General features: G+C 37.7%; 1 protein-coding gene across 1 annotated transcript; it reads right to left on the bottom strand.

Annotated features, from left to right (window-relative positions):
* Positions 1–11,742: 11,742 nt before the first annotated feature.
* Positions 11,743–21,945, bottom strand: kcnip4b (potassium voltage-gated channel interacting protein 4b). Its single transcript, XM_073842755.1, has 8 exons — positions 21,858–21,945; positions 16,489–16,613; positions 16,284–16,353; positions 15,352–15,422; positions 14,868–14,975; positions 14,082–14,186; positions 13,218–13,280; positions 11,743–13,133 (listed from the first exon to the last, which is right to left on the bottom strand). Exons 1-8 carry the CDS (start codon positions 21,943–21,945, stop codon positions 13,086–13,088), a joined length of 678 nt encoding a protein of 225 aa, XP_073698856.1. The 3' UTR covers positions 11,743–13,085.
* Between the last annotated feature and the right edge of the window lie 4,663 nt (positions 21,946–26,608).

The raw sequence follows: 26,608 nt of genomic DNA, 5'->3' as shown, positions 1-26,608 counted from the left end.
CTTCTTCTGCCTTTTTTCCACTTCCTAAGTTTCCAAGAAATCAAAACGCTCCTGCTTCAAGTTCTTGCAAGGTTCGAGTGAGAACCTGTGCTAGAAGAGCTGCAGTCCATTTGACTTCAGATATGGGAAGACAGTCTCTTCAGTGTGGGAATGGGGAGTTGCCCTCTCATCCGGGATAGAGTTTTAGAACTGGTGTCAAAATCATGTCAAAGCACACTGATAAAACTATCCTTAGAGTGACCAGAGGGATGCTTGGTGGGGCTCTTGATGCTTGAAAACACAGCTTTCTGACCTTGTCCATGTATCTGAGTTGCACAGGAGAGCTGAGCCCTTAAGTCATAAGTCAGGGTTTTCGAAAAATCTATTTTTTGTAACGTATCTTTTTGTTTTCTCAGTTTGTAATGTAGCTATCCTTCAATGTTGTTAATCAACAAGTACATGATAAATAAAGACATTGTCTCTCAAAAGAAAGAGTCTTAACTTACCTATTATACCATTAGCATAATCTTTGCCTGCCCACAAACTATGAACACTCTGACCTGCCCACAAACCCTTCATTTACATTTGAACAAAAAGTGGCATGTCCAAAATTATTCATACCCTTCTCAATAATCAACAGAAAACCCTTTATTGGCTATTACAGCAATCAAACACTTTCTATAATTGCTGACCAGCTTTTTGCATGTCTCCACTGGTATTTTTGCCCTTTCATCTTTAGCAATGAGCTCCAACTCTTTCAAGTTGGAGGGTCTCCTTGCCATCACCCTGATCTTTAGCTCCCTCCACAGATTCTTAATTGGATTTAAGTCAGGACTCTGGCTGGGCCACTGCAAAACGTTAATGTTTTCGTCTGATAACCATTTCTTCAGCACTTTTGCTGTGTGTTTTGGGTCGTTGTCATGCTGAAATGTCCACTGGTGCCCAAGGCCAAGTTTCTCTGCAGACTGCCTGATGTTGTTGTTGAGAATTTTGATGTATTGCTCCTTTTTCATGGTGCTGTTTACTGTGATTAGGTTCCCTGGTCCAGTGTTTCTCAACTCCAGTCCTCGGGACCCACTGCTCTGCACATTTTGTATGTTTCTGAGTCTGACACACTCAGTTCAGTTCATGAATCTTTCTACTAATGAGCTGATGATCAAAATCAGGTGCCTTAAATGAGGAAGACATACAAAATGTGCAGAGCAGTGGGTCCCGAGGACTGGAGTTGAGAAACACTGCCCTGGTCCACCAGCTGAAAAACACCCCCAAAACATTAGGTTCCCACCACCATGTTTGACAGTGGGGATGGTGTTCTGTAGCCACTGGAACTTCAAAACATTTAGATATGGTCTTATAGCCCTTTCCTGACTTGTGAGCAGCCACAATGCTCAGCGGCAGGTCCTCAGTGAGCTCCTTTGTCTTAGCCATGACTGTCCATAAAACAACAGCAGAGAGCTTCTGTTTTTCACCTGTTGAGTTGATTAAAACAGCTGTTCCCAACGAATCAGGGTAATTAGGATGCTTTAGAACAGCTTGGACTATTTGGAATGGTATAGAACTTTGGATTTTCCCATAGACTGTGACAGTTTGCAAAGGGTATGAATAATTTTGGACATGCCACTTTTTGTTCAAATGTAAATAAAAGTAGAGAAATATATTTTTCCACAATTATGCCTCTTGTACATTGTCTTATTGTCTTTTGGGAGAAGCCTGTAAATTTGATGTTTATCTGCTTACCCCCAGGGCATCCAAGATGTAGGTGACTTTGTTTCCTTAGCAGAACACAAACGAAGATTTTTAACGAAAACTGGTGCAGTCTGTCAGCCAAATAATGTGAGTGGATGGGCACCAGACCTTTAAAAGTAAACAAAAACATGCACAGACAAATCCAAATTACACCCTGCGACTCGTGACAATACATTGATGTCCTAAGATATGAAACGAACGTTTTTTGCGAGAAACTGAACATCTAGGTTACGTACAGTAGGTAACCCTCATTCCCTGAAGGAGGGAACTGAGACGTTACATATGGGAACTCACCTGAGAGACCAACCATCTCTGAGCCTTATTCAAAAGGCCAATGAACATTGGTGAGTGGTATTTGCATGCCACACGGGTACACAAGGGTATATAAGGTGGCGGCACGCACCACTCATTCAGGTTTTCGCTGAGGAGCCGGACCGAGCCGGCGTCAGCGCAACGTCAGGTCGTGGCAGGGGATGTAACGTCTCCATTCCCTCCTTCAGGGAACGAGGGTTACCTACGTAACCTAGACGTTCCCCTTCAGTCATTTCACTACGACGTTACATATGGGAACAGACCCATGGAACAGGCCACGACCCTGACGCCGCGTTACGCACAACACCGCATGCTGACAGGCGGACGTGTCAGCAGACTGATATGAACTTAACCTTCCCAACGCCCTGAGGATCGGTAGGGGATGCCAGTTGTACTGAAGCAAAGGTTGGGGGGCGGAGCACATGAGATTTTTACATGTGGAATGAAAGTAAATTCAATATATCCATAAAACTTTTTAGGGATATACGAGGGAAACAGCAGCCTTCTGACTGACCGCTGGAAAAATACTGAGACATATTGCCTCAACCAGCGGGGCGAAGGAGACCCAGCAGGATCACAGTCAGGGACTACTCTGCGTCTAGGCCTGACTGCGGGGCATGGAGGACCCAGGGTTCACCGGAGGGAATATTCTGGGAAAATAGCGCACGGATCCTCGTGGGAATGGCGCAGCAAGCCGACACCAGCCGTCCTCCCGCTCACCTGAAGTCTTAAGTTAAGACACGGGAGGATACGGCCTCTACACGAAGGTTGTAGAACCTGGCGAAGGTATTAGGTGTCGCCCAGCCCGCAGCTCTATAGATATCTGCTAGTGAGGTGCCATGAGCCAACGCATAGGATGAGGCAACACTCCTAGTGGAGTGGGCATGAACACCTAAGGAGCATGGCTCTCCCTGGTTTTGGTATGACAGGGAGATGGCATCTACCACCCAATGGGCCAACCTCTGTTTGGAGCCAGCATTCCCTTTCTGCTGACCTCCGAAGCAGACAAGAGCTGCTCGGTGTGTCTGAAGTGCCGGTGTGTTATATTCGTAAAGCTCGGACTGGACACAGCAGCGCGGAAGCTGGGTCTGCCTCCTCCAGGGGCAGAGCTTGCAGGTTCACCACCTGATTGCGGAAAGGAGTGGTGGGAACCTTGGGCACATACCCGGGCCGGGGTCTCAGGATGGCATGAGAATCACCGGGCCCGAATTCTAGGCACGTTTCATCGACAGAGAAGGCTTGTAGGTCCCCTACCCTTTTGATGGAGGCCAACGCAGTCAGGAGCACTGTCTTAAGTGACATGAACTTAGCTCAACTGACACGAGTGGTTCGAATGGGGCTTCTCGTAGGCCCAGAAAGGCGACGGAGAGAACCCAAGACGGCACGAGGTGCGGTCTGGGAGGATTAATCCTCCTCGCACCTCTCAGGAACCTCACAATGAGTTGGTGCTTACCAAAGGGATGTTCCATCCACTGCATAGTGATACGCTGTGATGGCAGCAACGTACACTTTGAGAGTTGAAGGGGACAGCCTGCGCTCCAACTTCTCTTGCAGAAAGGAAGGCACTACTGCAATTGTGCATCTCTGTGGGTCCTCTCCTCGAGAGGAGCACCAGTCAACGAATAGACCCCACCTCAGTGCATAAGCCTGCCTATTAGAGGGAGCTCGGGAGTGAGTGATAGTTTCTATCACGGCCTGTGGAAGGCCGGAGAGGTCTGATGCGTCCCGTACAGGAGCCAGACGTGCAGGTTCCAAGGGTCGGGGTGCGGGCGCCAAAGTGTACCCATCCCCTGAGAAAGAAGGTCTTTCCTGAAGGGGATCTTCCAGGGAGGGGTTGAACTGCAAACCGCAGAAGGGGTCTGTTTTCAAGGGAGAATCAAGACGTGAAAGTAGGCACCCTTCAGGTCGATGGCTGCAAACCAATCCTGGAGACGGATGCATGTTAGCATTCAGGGCTCGGAAATCCAGGATGGGTCTTAACCCACCGCTCTTTTTGGGCACAATGAAGCAGGGACTGTAGAACCCTGACTTCATCTCGGCTGGGCTTGATTGCATCCTTCGCCAGTAGGGCTGCAACCTCCACACGAAGCACAGCGGCATGTGTGTCTGAATGGACAGAAAGTGAAAAGGACGCCTCTGTACCTGGGTGGACGCCTGGCAAACTGAATCGCATAGCCGAGACGTACCATCCGAATCAACCACTGCGAGGGGCTGAGAGGCTGAAGCCAGGCTCGCCAGGGGAATCAAGGGAACATTGACCGACATGACCATGGCGGGGCAGCCTGGGGGGGAAAAGGGAAGGGGACTGATCCAGAAGGATGAACGTCTGACTGCCATAAGCAGCGCTTACCTTCTTCCCTGGTTCCCACGCTGGCGATATCCGGCTCCGAGTCCAGTTCCGAGGAGTGGAAGTGTTGCTCGAGAAGGGAACTCGGGGCCGAGGCCCCAGAGGTGAGGAAACTAGCTCCTTTTTTTTATTTATTTATTTTTTTTTTTGAAGAACAATCTCCATCACCTCTGGGCTGCCCGCATCAGGGACGCTTTGCCTCTTTCCTGCGGGTGTTTTTGGCCGGTCCCTGAGAGGCGGGCGGTGCTGCTCTCCCGCGGCCATCTCGACGTCGGGCATCGTGAACCTCGGCGGGGGACGGAGCTGTTTCTTGGGGGCCGCAGGAGGGCGCCTTCGGCGACGAGCAGGTGGAGGTTGAGGCCCTGGCGGCGGAATGGTAGCTTCATGGAGGGGCAAGATATGTAAGATGGCCTCTGTCTGCTTCTGAACTGTTGAGAACTGCTGACAGTATCGCCGAATAGGCCGCTCTGGGAGATAGGAGCGTTGAGAAAGCGTGCTTTGTTGACATCTGCCATCTGGCCAGAGTCAGCACAGAGGCGGCACAGAGTTCCTGCATCACACCTTGGTCAGGACCACCCTCGTGCAGTTGTTTTAACGCCTGGTCTTGGAACACCCGAAGTGTCGCCATGGCGTGCAAGGCAGTGGCAGCCTGTCCAGCAGCGCGGTAATCACACACCCCGGACGGGAGACGCGGACGATCCCGCCAGGTGGCAGCGCCGCGCGGGCATAACTGCACCGCAACGGCGCGCTTGACCTGGGGAATCACCGCATACCCCCTGACTGCCCCACCATCAAGGGTGGTGAGGGGAGAGGAGCTGGGTTTTTTTTCTTTCTTTTTTTTAGCGCGGGCGTGTTTTTTTTTTTTGATGAAAAAGGAGCCCGGCATGTTTTCACCTCGTGTACCTCCGGGAAGAAGGAGCATAGCCGAGAGCTCGGCGTCCGCCTCAGACGGGACAGCGACCACAGAGGGGCGCTGAGCCGCCGAGACGTCCGCCTCACCCCCTGCAGCATCAGACATCTCATCTTCCTGAGGAGTACCAAAGGAGACGCTCAGCCCGGGGTGCGGGGAAGCGTACTGCTCTGGGAACTCAACAGGGCTACGCTGAGGTGCAGAAGGTCGCAGGGCTTTGGATGCCGGCGGCGAGTTCTACACTTTTTTTTTTTTTAGTAACTTTGATGTCCCCCTCGTGTCTCGCGACGGCCGAAAAACATTGACAGCTCAACAACCTGCCATGGGAAGATGACAAGGGGAGCCTGCTCGCGAACGAGCAGCGCAATGAACACACGAACCATCCGTGAACGCTGCCTCAGCATGCTCTCAGCCCAGGCATGCGAGGCAGCGTTTATGTCCGTCCAGCGAAGTGAGGAAACTGCCGCACCCAGAAGCACACGGCCGGAAAGCCATCTCAAAGGAATGTCTTTCACAGCTGTGAGAAATTCACTCTTTTATCCCGGTCTGCCCAGGGAGGAGCGCGCTCAGATGAGGCTGCTCGCTGGTATGCAGAGGCTTCTTAAAGCCGTGAAAACGGCAGCCCGCAGGATCCCGCTGGTGGCTGCTAAAATGCTCTTTTAGAAATGCTCTTTTAGATCGGCAGCACGCCAGCGGCGGGGAGAGTGAGAACTCATCGCAGGAATTCAATCTGTTGTTTGGCTCGAGCATGAGAAGGCTCTGAAGCGAAAATCTGAATGAGTGGTGCGTGCCGCCACTTTATATACCCGTGTGTACGGGGGAGTGGCTTGGCATGCAAATACCACTCGCCAATGTTCATTGGCCTTTTGAATAAGGCTCAGAGATGATTGGTCTCTCAGGCGAGTTCCCATATATAACGTCGTAGTGAAACGACTGAAGGGGAACAGTATTTATATGATTTTTTACCTTTGATACACAGCCACGTCCATCTGTCATGAGCACAAGTTTAGCATCAGACACGTTACATGTGTACGCGCTCTGGCGTAGTATACGCAAATGCCGGAAGAGATCTGTCGCATGTATACGACACTCATTGTTTACACAGTGCACAGAGATTGTGGGTATAGCGGCTATTCAAAATGGTAATTACTTGCACTTATTATGATTGTTCAAACCGATTCAAAGCTAAAAGATTACGTTTGCTTGCGCAAATTCATCCGGGACTTTTCACCGATTTCCCCTTACGGCGTTTGCGTATACTACGCCAGAACGCGTTCACATGTAACGAGCCGGATGAAAAGCTTGTGCTCAGGACAGATGGACGTGGCTGTGTATCAATTGTAAAAAATTATATAAATACTGTTCAGTTTTTCACAAAAACCGATCGTTTCGTGTCTTAGGACATCAATGTATCGTCACGAGCCACAGGGTGTAATTTGGATTTGTCTGTGCGTGTTTTTGTTTACTTTTAAAGGTCTGGTGCCCATCTACTTCCATTATTTGGCTGACAGACTGCACCGGTTTTCGTTAAAAATCTTTGTTTGTGTTCTTCTGAGGAAACAAAGTCACCTACATCTTGGATGCCCTGGGGGTAAGCAGATAAATATCAAATTTTCATTTTTGGGTGAACTATCCCTTTAAGTCAGAATTTGCCAGGGGTATGAATCATTTCGGGCTTGACTGTATTTGGTTTACAAACAGCACTCGGCTAACATATCCACCATTATTGTTTTGGGAAGTGTTTACAGTTTAGCAGCTAAACTTCAGCATTGTATATGGAAAGATCAATCACAACAGACCTGGCCAGCTGACCAATCAGAGAGTAGACTTAAGGACAGGAGGGGTTTACAGACCTTAATCTCAGAACAGCTTTGAACGACTTGTTCCAAAATAATTGCAAAATGATTCTAATATTAAATGTATATTCTGAGAAAATTACAATGTTTTCTGACCTTAGATGCATTTAAACCTGTCGTAGGGGACTCCAACACAATATTAGGACACTTATATGACCTGCTCTTTAAGGCCATTCAAAACAAAATCCATAAACACAAATCATTTTGGTAACACTTTAATTTACTATTAAGTGTTTTCCCTCAATAAACTCTTTCTTTTCTGCTGACTGATAATAAACAGCCTATATGCTAGTAATATACACTCTAATAAGCAGCTAGATGATATTGAATAGTATTCCCTAATCTAAAGTGTTACCATAACTTCCGTTGTAGTACAGAGAGCACACACATAGACATACAGGGGGAAAAACATGGAATATACAATATAAATGTCCAATGTCATCCATTTAATTATAGAATTTGCTCATCTGCTTTGAGCCAGTGAATGGATATTTACAGAGAACAATAACTAGATATAAATAAGCATTTCAAAAATTTCCTGGCACAAAATCCTTTGCTATTCCAGACACTTAACCGCGAAGTAATGTTGTGCTGCAAATAAGCACAACCTGCTGCAACACAGCCCTAATATAGGCAAGTGAATCAAACAGCTTCTGGGATCTTATAAACTAATTGTGAGCAGTGAAATTCAGCAACTTAACTGAAATACACGTGCAGTATTTATCTAATGCATTCTTCTTAATACACATCTTACTGTTAGACAACAGAAGAAGTAAAATAATATAATATAATATAATATGATATAATATCTAATAAAACTAATAACAATTCATATATTTGTTTGTTCATATTCATCTGTTTTCATCTACAACAATAATACATCTGCTACATTCACATAACATTTGCAATATATTTCATCAGTATTGCAGAAGTGCTCACCCAACACTCAAGGCAAATTAAAAACACTGGCTTAGTGTTGTCTAAACTAAAAACATCTAAAATGTTGCACACAGGTATTTGGTGAATTCCAAAATCACACAAATTCACCAAAGGACAGTAAGTCTAATGGAGTGAATTCATTCCTCTTCCTCAATAGGGAGTCTGGAAAGCCATCAGCTCTTCTGCTCTCTCTAGAAGGAATGGTATTCACTGTTTGTGTCTAAATGTTAAACTAGCATTTGTGTCCTGGAAGCCAAACACAACAGTGTGGTGGCTGTTTTTCATATTGTGTGCTCTGTAGACCATATTTTCTTGTCCTGATGGTCCTCACACAGTCTCATTGCCATTTATGTCTCAGTACGCATATAGAAGCATGGACAGAGATGAAAAGATAAGAATGGGGGGACAAAATGCATATTGTTTATTGTCTTTTATATTGCAATGATAATAAACACAGCCTCGAGGAACCAGGGATGGCACATCATAAATAGTTACCATACAGAACATGTCATGTGACAAAAAACATGATGTCATTCTTATCTCTAACAGACAGCTGTTTCGGCATTAGTTTTATTAGTCTGACCTTTGACCTTTGGCTGACAGGACACCTGCTGATGAAGTAAATATTTCAGCTGGACAAAATGGCTTTGATATGTGATAGTCTGATACGAGTCAACGCATGCTTACATATCATCTCTTAACAGGGCCCAGGGCCACTGCTAACTAAATGAGTTCCCCAAACTGTGCACCAAAAATCCTGGGATACTGTTGATTGTTAAAACATATCAAATCAAAATATTCAATTGTAGGTCTACCGCAAGCAACAACTAATAAGTAGGAAACATTGTGAAGCATGGCCCAGTTTTCGCTTTCATATCTGAACTAGAAAGCTTTCATAACATAATACACTATAGTTAAAAAAGTTTTTTTTTTACTTTTATTCAATAAGGATGCATTAAATTATTCAGAACTGACAGTAAAGACATAATAATGTTATAAATGCTTTTCATTTCAGCTAAATGCTGTTCTTCTGAACTTTTTATTCATCAAGGAATCCTGAGGAAAAAATGTACACAAAAGAAATTTAACCACTGATAATAATAATAAATGTTTCTTGAGGAACAAATCAATATATTACAATGATTTCCAAAGGACCATGTGACACTGAAGGCTGGAGTAATGATACTGAAAATGCAGCTTTTCCCAACGAAGGAATAAATTGGATTTTAAAATATATATAAAACAGTTGCTTTAAATTGTAAAAATATTAAAAAATATTACTGTTTTGTTGTATTTTGAATATGCAGCCTTGTGGTGAGTAGAAGAGTGCAAAAATCTTGAAATTACTGCACAGTGCCCACAGGCAATGCATAAGTGGCCCTAGTAAGTACATGTTAATTCAGTCTTGTGAGGGCAACTGTATAGTCCATCCAAAAATATGTTCACAGGGTGAGTAATTGATTCTGTCACACCAGTCTGAAGTATAGTGTTCATGTGTTATACTTCTGGAACTGTGATAGTTAAAAGGGGGCATAACACACACAGTTTCACCCATTCTCATGTTAATCTTGAGTACCTATAAAGTAGTACTGCATCCATCATATCTTCAAAAAGTCTTTAGTTTTATCATATTTACAAAAGAAAAATACAGCTTTACGATTCTGTCTGAAAACAGCTGTAATAACAAGTGCCGATTGCCAACAAAACACCTATACATTTGATGCCGTTTCATTTACCAGCTGCAGTTCTGAATCATGAATGGGATTTTTTTTTAGCTAGAACCACTCCATCTTTCAGTATAATCTATACTGAAATATATCTAATCATATCTTCCAGCATTCAACTGGGCCTTGTTTATAAAACGTTTGTCAACAAAACCACACTTCTTTAGAGACATTCTTCCCGAGTGAGTCCTGTGCAGCAGTGCAGCCAAATGAAGTGTGTTGATGGGCGTGCTGCTCGCTCTGGTCAATGTGTGAGCATGCACGCTTTTCCAGGAGAAATCCCCATACAAGGAGTTCCACCCTTCAGGACATCATGAAGAGCCATGATTGAAAAAAAATTCTGAAAATTGTAAGAAACCCAGAAGTGTGTATTTGGCGCAGAAATACTCTGCTATACATCCCCCCCCCCCCCCTCCCCTTTAAAAATGAGCAGAGTTGAAAATGGCGGGGGCACTGAGTCCACAGATTGAATTAATATAAACTTTTTAAAGGAACAAAATGGGTTCTTGCCAGTGGTAATGTGTCTCTATCAATGTGCAACCTCAAATAGAAAGAAAGACTTTAAGAAAGTCAACTTAGTCTTAGGGATACACAGAAATTTCAGATAAAAATCTTGAACAGCTCTGTTAAAAGAAACTTTGGATAACACGTTAGCATTATCATTCTAATAGCTACTATTAACTAACAACAAACTCAAATTAACAAATTAACTAATTAGTAGCACTCAGATGAATACATTAGTTGACTGTTAGCTAATCAGTAACTTATATTTTTTTCATACCTCCCAGAAAAGTACTAAGAAAACTACATACACTTGAATAATTCATGTGAATAATGCATAATTAATTGTAGTAACTAACTAGTAATTACTCAAGTATTACCAAATCCTTCAGAAGTGATAACTAATTATTTGGAACACTATTCCAAAGTGAAAAGCATGATAACTTCATAGTAATGACTCGTTGTGAACTTTTAAGGTTTTGTAAGGTTTTGGATAGTAATTCCTTCTGATAAATTTATGGACCTCAAAGACGAGTTGAGACTCCCTTCTGTAAAACATAAATTCAAATGTGATTTAAGAAGCACAATGGGTTTTGTCATTGTTGTCATGTTAGGTCATAATTTGGATGTAGGCAGTACTTTTTGTGAACCAACCGTAAATATTGAGGGGGGAAAAGGTTTTTCGATATAAAACAGAAAATCATAGAGTAAATGTGTAATGGCAGAATTTCAGATGTACTACCTTTGGGTAAAGTAATGGAATTCTCAGAAATCAGAGGAACTTTCAAATGCGATTTAATGCAGAAAGTCACTCAAATGATGAGAGTGTCCTGTTAAAACACAACTGTTCTATAATTTATTACTTGCTTAATTTTGGAACCCTTATACTATAAAATTCCATATTACTTAATGTAATAACTGTTACATGGATGTTGCAGTCTGACTTTCCCCACTGAATTCCTAATACTGAGCTGAAGAAAGAAATTGTGTCTCTGACAGATTAAAATCAACAGCAATCAAAATGTCATATACATTTGTGTAAATCAAGGCAGCTGGCATTTATTATTTTATTATAAGAGAAAATAACACGTACAATAACCGTAATAAACTGCATTAAGTATTATATTTTACAATGACATTGTATTATTCCTCTGAGACTAGTTACATTTTTCAAATATATAAAAAGCCACACATAAAATTACTTTGGAATGCACCATCTGAATGCCACTATTTACTGGTACCACCTCTCATCATTTGCCAAGAACTACATGTTTTGTACCTAGATCTTTTCCATTTCAGATCTTCCTGTAATTTCTAATGACAATACCAGAATGAACAAAATAACTATGTCCTCAGCTAATGATACTAACTACGGATGTCCCTACCTGAGTGAGAGGAGGCTCTCTGGCTTAAAGAGTCTTCTCAGTTTGTTAATATTCATTGATATTAAAAGTTCATCAAGGCCTAATTCCCTTACCACTGGTAGATTTTACATTCTTGACATTGAAAATAAACAAAACAGACAAATACATTTATATGTCAATTAGTTAAATATATTTTAGGAGTCAATATAGTTTAAAGTTATTACAAGTATTGTAGTGTTACTTTGTCCATACTGTACATCCTAATCTATAATAATACAGTTTCACTAACTACTGAAATTTCATGTATCGCATCTGATCTGCAGCTAACTGCTACAGAAGCTGAATGTTATAAACAATAATGACAGACGCTAAGGATGTAATGAATCAAAGGATTGCTGTGTTTAGAGAACAGAAATTAGCACCAAAACAGTATTTGGGGGTTGTCAAGCATCTTCACCCTACTTCTTGTATTGTTAAACTATGTTTTCAGTGTATTTTTGTTTCTAGTTTCCATTTTCCAAGTTCCTCATTGTACATTGCAACAGCTTTAGAAGAAAAAAATGGTGAAATACAAACTAGATTCTACCTTCTGGCTGCTTTTGAAATCTTGAAAGATTTCTCTTTTGTATACATATGGAATAGTTGTTTTCACTTTTTTATATTTATTAAAAACAAACAAACAAACAAACAAACAAACAAAAAACCTTCACTGGGGTTGGTTCTCCCCACCACTGTTGAGTATTATACACCTGTTGCTGGTTATTGAATGGTGTTATAAAAACATTATGAATTAAAATGTAATTAAAAGACCACTTGTGCAACATGTACAAGTAATCAAACAACAATTAAATAAACAAAACAAAAGTTAAAGCCATTACTTTATCACAAGTTTTTGGCTGAAAAATATCTGATGTACTTCCTAAACAATGTGCGCAATGAGCTTGACCTTGCGAAGTAATCCTAACCTATCACATATTTTTAATCTATTAAATTAAATATGAAAAAGGTTAGAGTTAAAGGTGCTTTGAATCTCTACCCAAGTATACCAAGATTGTTTAGGGTTCAATTGTCAAAAATAAACTGTGTGATATAGTGAGTATGAAACAGCTAATCAGTGTCAAAAATGAGCCACGTCAATAACACAGAAGCACATTATAATACAATAACACTGATGTTGTGTTGTACAAGTAGTTGCTGTTTTACCACTAACATTGCACTTACATTTGCATCACACCACAGTCTCAAATCTCTACCAAAGTATACATTCATCAGTCAGTTCACAAAAGAGAATCCAGAGCAGTCCAGAGTAGTCCAGAGCAGTTCCGAGCTGTCGAGAGCAGTCCAGAACAATGAGTGTTAATTATCTAGAAACGTTCAAGTGCTTAGGAAGGATTTCCTGACTAATATCTAGACAGCATTGTCAAATATCTTAAGAGACTGCATTATATTTTCATCCTGAAAAACAAAAGCACCAATAGTATTATAATGCATATCTGCTTTAGCAAATAAAGGTTTAGATAAAGATATAACAGGCCATACTTTTTGGCAGCAGTCAATGAATTCATCAACAGTTACTACGCCATCCTGGTTTATGTCCATTTTCTTATGTGAGGAAGAAAAAAAATGATTACAATGTATTTTTGTACATGTAACGTGAGGTGTAATCTGGAAATGCATATTGAAATTGGCTTTTAATAGAGATTTTAATTAATATGTCTGCTGCATAACTAGTCTGATCTCATTAAAAACATGAATAATTAACATATTTAATGCTATGTCTCACTACAGTTTCCAGGTGAAATGTCCACTGGGTGGCATTTGTTTGTTTGTTTGTTTTTTTTACCCCTTAACCTTAATTTTTAAATTAAAATTTGACAAAATATCATAGTGACTTTACAGAACTCATAGTGCACTGAAGGTACTGTCTTTCAGTTTGTGTGTTTCCTGGCATTTGAAGCCATGTCTTTGATTGAAAGTGGGACTAAATGATACTTTACATTACGTGACAACAAAACCGTAGAAATGAAATGCTAAGTAAATGCTTATGGTACTGTTTTCAAAACAAATTGTACATAGTTTTAGTGTTATGAAAAAGTTCAAATCTGTATGCCTTTCTTCTTCCGCAGAACACAGTTGTTTTGAAGAATGTTGGTAACCATTGACATTCATTGTTAGAACATTTCTCAGAATATCTTCTTTCGTGTTCCACAGAAGACAGACAGTTATACAGGTTTGGAACATGAGGGTGACTGAAGAAGCGTTAATTTTTTGGGTGTCAAAGCAAATAGGACAGAAAGTCACAGTGCTTCTAGTGCCACCCTGTGGACATTTTCACCTGAAAATTGCTATATGAAGCCAAATGCATGCACATTTTCCAAACATAATAATGCATTAAAGCATTACTTGGAAGAACATTCTGACGTGTTGCCTTACTGCCTCCTCTTTAAGTCGTGGATGGATAGATTTCCCCATCAAATCATAAATAGACTTCAATATATCCAACATTTCCTGAAACAAAAAGATTATATACAGTCTTTGCATTTAATACTTAACGGAACAAACAAGGTTATTTGACAGGAATCAAAATTCAAGATGTACAGTCAAACCAAAAATTATTCAGATACCAGATATCATTTTTGATATTTTTTTACTAGTGGGTGCAGTACTATAGTTCATTTATGTAAGTGATGATAGCAAAAATAAAATAAACTGTGACATATTATACACAAAAATTCTTTATACAGTGGACTACCAGTACAGTTTATAAAAATGTGGGACCAAAATTATTCAGACACTTTGACCTGACTATGTTTTGCTTCAGTGTTTTTTCTTTAATTGTTAATGTGACCTTATTACACCACAGACTGAACAATATCGAGCATTGCTTGGTAATTGGTCAACAAATTATTGATAGTTATGTAAATATTGTCATACTAACAGTTCTCTGAATTTTTGGATAATTGTAATCCATTATATACCTTTCTATCAAAGTTTTCTGACATTATCAAGATGAATTTGTTCTGACACAGGTTAATTCTAAGTTCTTGTCATATTTTATTACCATTTTCTAAACTATAGCGAATAAACTGTGATAATGTGAATACATTTTGGTTTGACTGTAGTTTAGTCATAATCTAAGTTTAGACATAATCTCAAAAGCTACATATTCAGATTAAAATGTCTTCAGACCTCTTTGGTAATCTGTCCATCTTTGTTGATGTCATATAAATTGAAAGCCCAGTTCAGCTTCTCTTCAGTAGTGCCTCTCAACAAAACGGAGAGATCACAGACTAACTCCTGCACACACACACACACACACACACACACACACACACACACACACACACACACACACACACACACACACAAAAACAGAAATACCAAAGACTCCTTCATACTTACAATAACACACAAACAAACACATTAAAGCTAAAGGATAGATAAAGAACTGACATAATAACGTGCCTGAACATTCCTGCTATTTTTATATAGTGTTAAAGGATTCAACATCTTAAAAAAAAACATTATTTATTGTAAAAGTTTGGATGTCATTCACATCGGGGAAAAAAAAATTATAATTATTAATGATATTGCATCCAAACTATCCAAGCTATTCAAAACACTGTGATTTTTTCTCACTTATCCCTAAACAATTAAGTTAAAAAAACCTTACCTCAAAACTAAGAGAGCCGTTCTTGTCTTTATCAAATGCATTGAATAGAAACTGAGCATACTTTGATGAATCTAAGAAAAAAAAAATCTGTCAAAAACTGTATTAATATTAAGTAAATGATTAAGTTTAAACAAATGTCTGAACATTTGTGACCGTGGACCACAAAACCAGTCTTAAGTAGCACGGGTATATTTGTAGCAATAGCCAAAAATACATTGTATAGGTCAAAATTATTGATTTTTCTTTTATGCCAAAAATCAATAGGATATTAAATAAAGATCATGTTCTATGAAGATATTTTGTAAATTTCCTACTGTAAAAATATCAAAACTCAAATTTGGATAAGTAATATGCATTACTAAGAACTTAATTTGGACAACTTTAAAGCAATTTTCTCAATATTTAGGTTTTTTTTTTTTTTTTTGCACCCTCATATTTTCAAATTTGTATCTCAGATTTCAGGTGATGTATAAATCTCAAAAGACTGACCCTTATGATTGGTTTTGTGGTCCAGGGTCACGTTTTTTCTGTTTGATTTTAACTGCATCTGATCATAACATGGTACACTCCATCATCACTTTTTTTTCAAAGGGATATAAAGTTACTATGGTTTCAACATATTATAATATTGTGTAAAAAATTTCACATCATACCACAAGGAGGAGACACTGCACACTACAGTGTGCAGTAAAGGTTATCTGGTCTTCAAACTGTCACATTACAAACTATTTTTATGTGATTTGCACATATTTTTATAATACAGTAATTTACTAATATCCTTATAATCTATAATGGCCACACAATAGATACTTATCACTTTCGTACTTCATTTGCATTTTATAATTTCCTAGTATAATCTTTATCAATAGCAGCATCATATTGTTTAGCTAAACATATTCAATAATAAACAAAACAAATTTAAATGGACCAACCTCCCAGTGGGAAGAACAGAGCATAGATGTTTTTAAATGTGTCCTCATTCACAACTCCGCTTGGACAATCCTAGCAAAAACAGGACCAGACAAGAAAGCAATATTTAAGAGACTGGGATATCTCCAAAGAGAGCAGAAGACCCTAAAATGACAACATCATTTTTAATTTCTACACCCAGCAGGTGGGGTTTAACTGAACTCTCACATTTTTGAATCCTCTATAGAGTAACTGCAGCTCTTGTCTGGAGAAATGGGTCTGCGACTGCAGTTGCTCCAGATTTTCCGGGTGATACCGCTCAGTTGTGCTCTCCTGTTCTTCGTCCTCATTATCTACAACATAGCACACACAGCATCATTTGTATGGGCAAAACCATTTCAGAATCAAAGAATCAGTCTTTTTTTATTTACTGTGATACATTGAGAGTTGAGACACATCCTCACTTGCCTGTGAAATGTCCAATGACGCCTAGAGCTTTATCTTTAATTAAGAATCCTGCCACTAGCAGGTCCAGTGACGCTAATTACACAAACACTTGCCTTTCTGATGAATAATGAAAAGAGAGGGACATGTATTGATGGCTTTGTCAAGGCCATGATTTGAGAAACTACATAAGGGTCAAAACAGATTTTGTGTCTGGGATCTGAGACATGTGTTTAAATGTTGTTAAGAGGGGTCAATATTTGCAGCAACATATAAGTATTTATTGTGCAGTTGTCCAGTGCTGTATTTTATATTGATTTTACACGCGTAATTGCATTTTGATTGACTCCCTTGGCTGTTTATAAAATACTATATAGCAGCTATTATGTTATGTGTGTGTCATAAACAGCTTAAAGGGTCTGCTGGCCTGTTTCTGTGAATTTTATTAAATATTCACTACTGTGCCTTAGCAGGTCAGGTAACTAAAGACACTGAGCGGTGTCTCCTTTAGGACATGCATAATACCTCTGTCCCAGATTCTCATGAAGAACGTCCTGGTGTATAGGTTGATGCTTGCAAAGAAGCACTGGTTTTCACAAGATACAGTCTCTGTGCTTAAAAAAGTTCTACTTCTAGCCTAATTTATACACCATATACTGTATCTGAGGAAATACAGAAGACAGTGAAAGAAAAAAGGTTAAAGATAACACAAGTATAATCACATAATCTACTTAAACAGTTTGTCCTAATATTTACTATTTGTAGGTCAAGATGTTCTTGTTTAACAGAGATTGAGGAGATTAATACATGCTAAAATTGGGGTACCAGAATGACCCACTTAAAGATTGGTCAAGATGTTACAAGCTGCTCCTAGAACATAATCAATCAAGTCACAGCACCCACCACTGTTCACTGGTCACATTTTACTGCACAGGTGGTGCTACAAAAAAAAACTAGAGCAGATTTTACAGTTGTATTTGTGTAGTTCTGAAACTGCAATCCGTTTTTAGTGTTTTAGTGTTTATTAGATTTGTTGGTATAAATGAATGTTTTTATACCCCAAGGTACAAAAGCTGCAAGGTACATCTATGTACCCTATTTACACATAAATGGTACGTACTAGTTGCTTAAGGTATATTAATACTTTGAAAGTACATATTAGTACATTTTTAAAAGGTACCTCCCAAGTGCATACTGGTGAATTAGACCATTTTAGTAGAAGGCCTCATTAATAGAACACCAGTTTTTATGAGAAATCCTCATTTTAACAGAATGACTCAAAAGGTGTTGTTTTTGTTAACACAAAACTTAAGTCTCTTAGCCAAACTTCAAATACAGGCACACTGTAAAAAGTTTAAAGTGACTTAAACTTAAAAACCTAAGTTCAGCAGCTGCCTTAAGTTTTTAAGTTAAATCAGCTTAAAACTACAAGTCATTTTAACTTATTACACTTATTATTGATATAACTTGTGAGTTTACATGACTTAAGTTAATTAAACTTAAAATCTTAAGGCAGCTGCTAAACTTAAGTTTTTAAGTTGAAACTGGTGAAAACTTTTTACAGTGCACAGCTTCAGACTTCCATTTCTGTAAAATTGCCTTTTTTGCTAAGATCATGCATAAAGAAACAACTTATGACACATATTTGCTTCCTATATCTGAGGTATCTCCAACTATCTCCAAATGCCCAATTTTGGCTCAGGTGGCAAATCAATTTTTATATGCTTCTGAAATAAATCTGAATATACTTTGCCAGAATGGTCTAATTTTATGACATGTCCAAAATAGATGGGACAATGTGCCGTCTAAGATTTTACATTTGTTTCATATTGAGGATACATTTGGGAAAATCTTATGTAGTTTGGTCTTTGAATAATGAAGTCTATGAATAATGATTCAAAAGTTTATAGGTTTCTTTTTGTATAGAAATGTATAGTATTTGCAAAAAGAAACTCATCTAAACTGTCTAACGGTGTTTTTTTTAAACACTTTGTGCAGGATGTGGAAATGATGTATGTGAAATCACTGGCCTTAAATTTAATTTACATGAGAGAATATAGTATTTCACTCTATTTTAGAACTAAGAATACAGTTGTGAGAAAACCTAAAATTAATCATTGTACACAGAGAGAGAGAGAGAGAGAGAGAGAGTCAAAACAACATTATTAACAAACAAAAAAAACAGCTTTAGCTCAGATGAAAGAGTAAATCAAAAAGTAATAGTGGCTGCAGAAGAAAACTATAAAAAAGAGCTATTTTAGTAATCTTTATATAAAAAAACCCATTTAGCTGTGTCTTCATCAGCAAACCATATCTGTTATTTCAGTAGGGCTTAGTTTAATGTAATTTCCTTAATTTTTCCACTTATTGCCATAGTGTGTCATGAGAACTGTGGTAATTTTTCTTTGCCTGCTGAGTGGCCATATGATGGTATCACTTTCATAAATGCCTTCTGTGGCCTGTTTTTGAAGTAGAAGGGGGAAAAAGATTGAATGGCTTGTAGTTATTTTTGTCCTCTGCTGCTTTTAAGGAAAAGCAGGTGTTATACAGACAGGGCAGTAAATTCCCAGCAGGAAAAAAAAAATAAAATGAACTGAATCAATCTTATACTAATGTAATCTGCATGCATGAATTTTAAGTACAAAGTTTAAGTATAGCAGTTAAAAACAGCAGCACAAAACCGTCTCAAATGCAGAAAAAAATGAAGCCGAAAATCCAGCGAAAATGTGGCAGACCAAATTACCTAAAAAAGATACCGGTGTCTGCAATACTTAATTTATGGCATTATTAAGGGATCATCAGTGTCTTATGGTCGGCTATGGAATGATGGAGTGTGTAATTATATTTAGTCCCACAAGGATATGAAGCACAGCCAAGGGAAAGATGAAATTAATTAGAACTCTCATCCACAAAGTTAAGGCCATTAATGATTAGCATTGTAATTTCAATAATAACCCATAAAGGGTGTGGTAAGAGATTATTTATATTATCTGAATAATAGACAGTGATGAGTGAATACTAACAGACTATACACTATACAATCTAATTTACTAACTGTGTCATTGAATAATACAATTTTATGGAAGAACAGTGTACAGGTGGATTTACATCAACATGTTGTACATGCCCGCATTATTTTCAGACTTAATGGTTTTAGATACAGTTATCCCACCTCTATGGGAGTGAAACATGGTTCTGTAATAACTTGGCTAGATATTTGATCTACAACTTTGTCATTAATTATTAACAATTTCAGTAACGTGTAATTACACCCTTGGAGAGTCAAAGAAAAAAGGGTGTATAGCATGAATTTATAATCACAAGACTGTCTGGAAGGAGTCACAACACCTGTTGACCTTTTTATTAGCAGTAATATTATATTTAGGGCTGTCAAAATGAATGCGTTAATAACGCGTTAACGCAAATTCATTTTGACCGCACTAATTTTATTAACGTGCACGATTAATGCAGAACGCATTTTCTGTTTGACCCATTACATAGCCCATAGTTAAAGAAATGGATGCACAATGTTGCCAACATAGCGAAAAGTGTCTAGCAACAATACATAAACACATAATTGGACAAACCTAATATAGTTTCTGAGACTCTCCAGTTTTGCAGCACGAGCGTGAGGTCTTAATGGGAACCACAAGGTAAGTAATGGGAACCTGGTATTTCTTTTTTTTTTCTTTCATATGTCTAATAGACATGAAAAAGTTATTTGAAAAACATCTATGACCTTTGAAACATGTCTAGTCTTCATATTCGTCCATGCCCATGTTAATTAGAGTATTAAAAACTTAAAAAAAATTTTTTTTAAAGAGTATTAGTATTAAAAGTAGTAATAAAAAAGGTACATTTAGAACAGATATAATTGTGCGATTAATCACGAGTTAACTCATGACAATCATGCGATTAATCACAAATAAATATTTTAATCGACTGAGAGCCCTAATTATTATATATTGTATTAATTCTATTTGTGACTTTATTTTGAGATATAAAAGCAAAAACTTTGCGTAAAGTTTTTTTTTTTACTGCCCAATAGAATAGATAGAAAGATTGCTCTTTTTTTGCTCTTTTCTAATATCATTCATCATCAGGTTCTTTTTTTCTAGTCTAGCAAGACTAGATAATTGCATTATAAAAAATATGCATGGGTAACTAAGGCAGGTGTTATTTTGTTTAGGTGGGGTTGATTTTGAAAATCAATTTAAACATGTCTGGAAGTTCTACATTTAAATGCATTTACATTTAAATCCCTGTTTCCATATTTCCACCATATACATACAGATACATATAGTCAAACCATGATCTTGATAGACACAAATTTTAGAGAGACACCTTGTAATATGAATCCTATCTTCAAAAAAGAAAAGGAAAAACATACATATATGTAGTTAAACGCATTACAATATTTCAAAATAAAAAATGAAAACAGTAAAACAACTGGATTGGCCAAATGTAATTGTTAAATTAATCTACATTTTGTTGGTTTATTTATTCATTCTTTCATTCTCAAACATTAGTGCATGTTGCCTGCATTGCCAAGGTCATGCATTTGATTCCTAGGCAATGCAAAAACTGATTTATAATATATATATATATACTAACTTGGATTGTAACTTTGGTAACTTTGGTATTTTATCAAATGTTTGTTCCTTTTTTTAACATTTACATTTTAAACATTTTCATTTTGGGTGCTACTTAAATGCCATATAATACAAATACATTTAAGTTGAAAAGAAAACTTTAAGTCATTAAAGTTAATATATTTTCACACACCAGTAGTCATGAACTAATGACCTGTAATTACTTCCATTTTATCGTGTCTATTGTGTCACATTATCCTCCTCTACATGCACTGTGCCTTTGACTGAGAAGTTCAGAATTGGCACCTTGTTTCCCCTAGGGTTTAAATATAGTCACTCCTTGCACGATGTCTGATATATATGGTACTCCATGTGTAATTGTTTAATAGTAACAGTTTAGCAACAAAAGCTGATCATGATAGTAATAGATGTAATTAACTTCAGGACAACAAAGAGACAGTCAACCATGAAATGTGACTATATTATAAATTATCTTTTTAGTCTCATACAGAGCAGTAAATCGTATTTAGAAAGAGATAATTACAAACTGGTTGACTTTACCTGAGTTCAGAGTTCCTGTGATTAATCGAGCAATATGCTGAGTAAATTTGATCAACTGACGCTTGCATCGCCGCCGTCGGCTGCTCATTTTCAACTACAGAGAGGGAATAGAATCAAAAGCAATTTCTCTGGTTTATTCCAATGTTCTGTCTTGAATTCCGCTGGTTTCAGTTTTCTATCAGGTATATGGATGAACAGTGACGCTGAAAGGTGTGAATGCGCGTCAATCCGTTTCCATTCTCTCTCTCTCTCTCTCTCTCTCTCTCTCTCACTCACTCACTCAAACACACATAGGCACACACACACACACACACACACACCTTTTTAAAATGTTTTCTTTCAGTTCTCTGCAAAACTGAATATCCAGCTTTTACAGCCTCCCTTAGATCTTTATGTAAAGCTTTTCTAATCTCCATTAGGTGAATGCTCTCGTTTTAATTATTTCTTCTTTTTATGACAGATGATCATTCTTTTGGTGTCTCTCCACGTCAGACCATTTAGTGAGTATAATTTTGGGTTATTCGTGGGATTCGGTCCCTTTGTGTCCCCACTAAAGATCATGATGTTATTGCCTTAGAATTTTCAACACATCAGTTTTAAAGTTGTCTTTGACATGAATAACACCTTTTGAATTTTAAGCATATTTAATAAAAATTAAAAAACAACTCTAAACATTTTAAAGCATTTTAAACCAAGTAAACAAAGATCAATTCTTGTGTAAATATGATAGGTAGATATAAAATATGGAAAATAATTTTGGCCAATCTTAGGTATGTAAATTTAAGGATCCATTTACTAAATATATCCACCCTGTTAGGTTTTCTGACAGGGTGGACACTAAAAGAGTTGACATTTTGACCTAAAATCAGCCATTACACTAAGTCTGAGCAAAAAAAAGATAACACAGAAGGTCTGTCAAATAAAGAGTTGAACGTTTTTTAAAATGCTACTTTTACAAATAAGAATTTCTATTTACTTTTTTCATTCTCCCCTTAACAGGATGGACATGGTGAAATTGACCACATCAAATTGGAAAGAGAAATTATTAAAAAAAAAAAAACAAAAAAAAAAACAGGCAATTAACAAAACAGAGGCTCTCTCATCTCCCCCAGTTGTTTACCCTCTAATAAAATGATGTCAGCCATTTGATATGATGTAATTTCCTTTTTCCCATCTTTCATTTAAAGAGCCAGTAGTCGAATATAACAGGGTGGACAATATTTTAAAGGACAAGCTACAGTACAAACCTTTATTTATTTATTTATTTATTCAATTAATGACCTATATATGTAATAGCCTACTTCTTAAATATTATATGATTTTTTTATACAAACAAGAGAAAAAAAATCCAAGATTGTGATACAATTAATAAATACGCTGAAAAAAAATGTTTTTATTTTTCTCACTGAGTATAAGAGACTCTTTTTTGGTGACAATATAAAGCAGACATTATACTTTAGCAATTTGGTCCCAAATTGATTTTCATAAGGGATACAGTAAAAACCATGGATTACAGCAGGTTTATCTTAAAGTAAAGAGTCATTACAACAGCTTTGTTTAAATGAATAGGTACAAATACCTTGTGTACCTTTTATTCTGAGAGTGCAGGCCTGATAACTGTAAAACTGAAGAAAAAAAACGTAATTGACAGAACACAACAAAGCAAGTCAAGAAATCTTTAACTGAAATTCCCGTAATTTTAGTGGAATTGCATCCCATTAATTTGCAGCACGACAGAAATTACAAAAATGACTGCAAGTAATGTGAGGGCTATAGCAATGGCGCCCTCTGGTGGTGTATAGTACTTAATCTAAAAGCGTACCTTTAAGAGCGTCTCTACAATACACTTTATGGGAATGTTCCCATGTTACAAAAACAGCATTATCTTAGAAACATTGTCAAGCTACGGAACATGCTAGCTGTTTCTGATGCAGAAAAGCTAGTTCATGCATTCATGACTTCTAGACTGTACTATTGTAATGCACTGCTAGGTGGTTGTCCTGCATCTTTAATAAACAAACTACAGGTAGTCCAAAATGCAGCTGTTAAAGTCCTTACCAGATCAAGAAAAATTAATCATATTAACCCAATTTTACAGTCTTCACTGGCTGAAAAAAATCTGTATCAGTTACGTAATATTTCTACTTACTTGTAAACCCCTTAATGGTTTAGTTTCTGAGTACCTACAGTAACTAGGTACCTTACTATTTACTCTTGGTAAACAGAATAGCAAAGTCCACTAAAAGAGGTAGAGCTTTTTCTCAGTTGGCTCCCAAATGCACATTATCTTTCTTTTGCTTAGGTAAAACAATTAATTTGTATTTGGTTGGAACAGCAGCTAATTGTGTCTCTATTTGCTTCTCTGTTTCGCCACAGGATTGGCATCCCGAAGTAACTAGGAATCATACAGCTTCAGTCTGGATCCAACACTTATAAAGATCTGAAGTCCCTCAGAGGACCTCAGATGATGGCAACCATGAACAACATACGAAACTACCAAATTTTGCTATAAGTTTGATTGCAACATATAATCAATTGTTGTTCACCGTCTGTTCGATTACATGTCATTAACTGATTTCTCCCATGTGGACATCAAGTTGACAGTCACCACTGATAAGCTACTAAATATATTGTAGAAACTTTAATTTTCTGTAAAGCTGCTTTGCAGCGATTTGTATTGTGAAAAGCGCTATGCAAATAAACACAAATTTATGGATGTTTTTGCTTGGAATTTTTAAAGAACACTATAGTTTTTCTAAAAAAATGTTATGAATTCATATAGGCCCTTTTGAACTTTAAGCATATTTAAGTGTTTTTTAAAACAATTCTAAACATTTTACAACATTTTAAACCAAGTAAACACTTCTTCAAAAACAATTCTTGTGTAATTATGATAGGGAGATGTAGAAAATAATTTTGGCCAATCTAAGTATAAATTTAAGGATCCATTTACTAAATATGTCCACCCTGTTAGGTTTTCTGACAGGGTGGACACTAACAGAGTTGACATTTTGACCTAAAATCAGCCATAAGTCTGACCAAAAAAAGATAACACAGAAGGTCTGTCAAATAAATTTAATGTTTTTTAAAACACTACTTTTACAAATAAGAATTTCTCTTTACTTGTAAGCCTCTTAATAGTTTAGCTCCTTAGTACCTAACTAGGCACCTTACTCTTTACTTTTTTCATTTTTTCATAGATTAAAATGAGAACAGAAAATGCATTAAAATACAGTAATTTATTATTGTCATAAACTCTTACTTAAAGTTAAGAACACTGAAAAAAGAAAATGAATTGAGAAAATGAATGTAACTTTTTCTTTCTAAATTTCCACATGACTGTGGGCCTGTTTGAGAACATACAGAGTATATTACAGAGTCAGTGTGTGGAAGTACAGCATGAGTAAGGAAGCCATCAGATTCAGTGAACTGGAACTCAGGAAATTTGAAGATGATTCTTCAGGTTCTTCAGATTTTTCTTCTTTCTCAGATTCTACAGGCAATCTTTAGAAAGAGAAATTTCAGATCAATAAATTAGTTAGATGTGCTCAGTTTGTCACAGATTATTATTTTATACAATCAAACTAATAGTTCTCTCTCTATCTCTTACCTGGCAAGGCCAATGCAGTTAGAAGAACTCTGAATGCGAGAATGTGTTAATGTGATCTCTTTAAACTTATCATTACTAGTGTCAATATTCCTGATGGCCGTAACTGTAAACACTTCAGTGGGTGATATTAGAAGATCAATTTCCTCTGAATTACATCCATGATCTTCAAGGCTAATCACAGAACAGGAAGTGATGTTGAAAACAGTCCCAATGGTATCACTGAGAACTGTATCTTCAGTTGCATCAGTATACTGATGTTTTGCTGGAAAAAAACTCTCAAAACGTACTTTCTCCCCAATTTTGGTGATATATTCCTTCCCTGAGCCAGAGTACACTGTACGACACTTGTTTTTGCCTATGAGTTGCATGGCATCTGTCAGCAGGAAGAAAAGAGATTTGAACGGAAACTCATCTTGATAAGTTGAATTGCCCCTACTCTTCTGAAGCAATGTCTTGAAATTTTTACGAAATTTAGAACCTGCTTCTGCATAGCTCTGAAGCGCAGCCATGTGCTTCTGTGTAACCTCTGGAATGGCCTTGTTGCATGCTGCATCACCATGCCACATAGTTTGAAAATTTTCATTGTTATTTAGTAGTAGCAGTAGACCTCCAGGTTTAATGACCATTTCCAGCATTTCTTTCCGACAGTTCTGGAATGAGTAATCAGCAACTTCAGAAAACATGCCCATTTGTATCACTTCTCCAATTATCTGGACCACAGTCTGAAAGCACAATTCAGAATCACAGCAGAAAAAAAATCAATTATAAGCTTCGCAAAATTTGATGAGTTCTCTAGGTTAAACAGTTCTAAGTAGTGATGATAAATGTGAGAGCTTACAGCGTATAAGAGCACCGTCAGAAAAGCAGGAAACCTCAAACCTCCCATTGTATTAGTTGGCGTATGTGCACAAATCTGGACAAAGACAATAACATGGACAACAGGCTTAAAATAAAGTTGGTGAATACATGCTCATCAAACAAATATTTAATCAGATCGAGCACAAACAGAAAAAAATTGCATGATAAAAAAAAGCAGGAAGTACTACAAATCAAGAACCTCACAAATAGATGTTGTGCAGGATGCATTTAATTTTGTTAGAAACTTTCACCTAAAACCAAAATACAAACAACAACAAAAGAC

The sequence above is a fragment of the Garra rufa genome, chromosome 6, assembly GCF_049309525.1.
Source record: "Garra rufa chromosome 6, GarRuf1.0, whole genome shotgun sequence".
Lineage (NCBI taxonomy): Eukaryota > Metazoa > Chordata > Actinopteri > Cypriniformes > Cyprinidae > Garra > Garra rufa.
The sequence above is the reverse complement of the archived record's forward strand: the minus strand, read 5'-3'. Positions and strand labels throughout refer to the sequence as shown.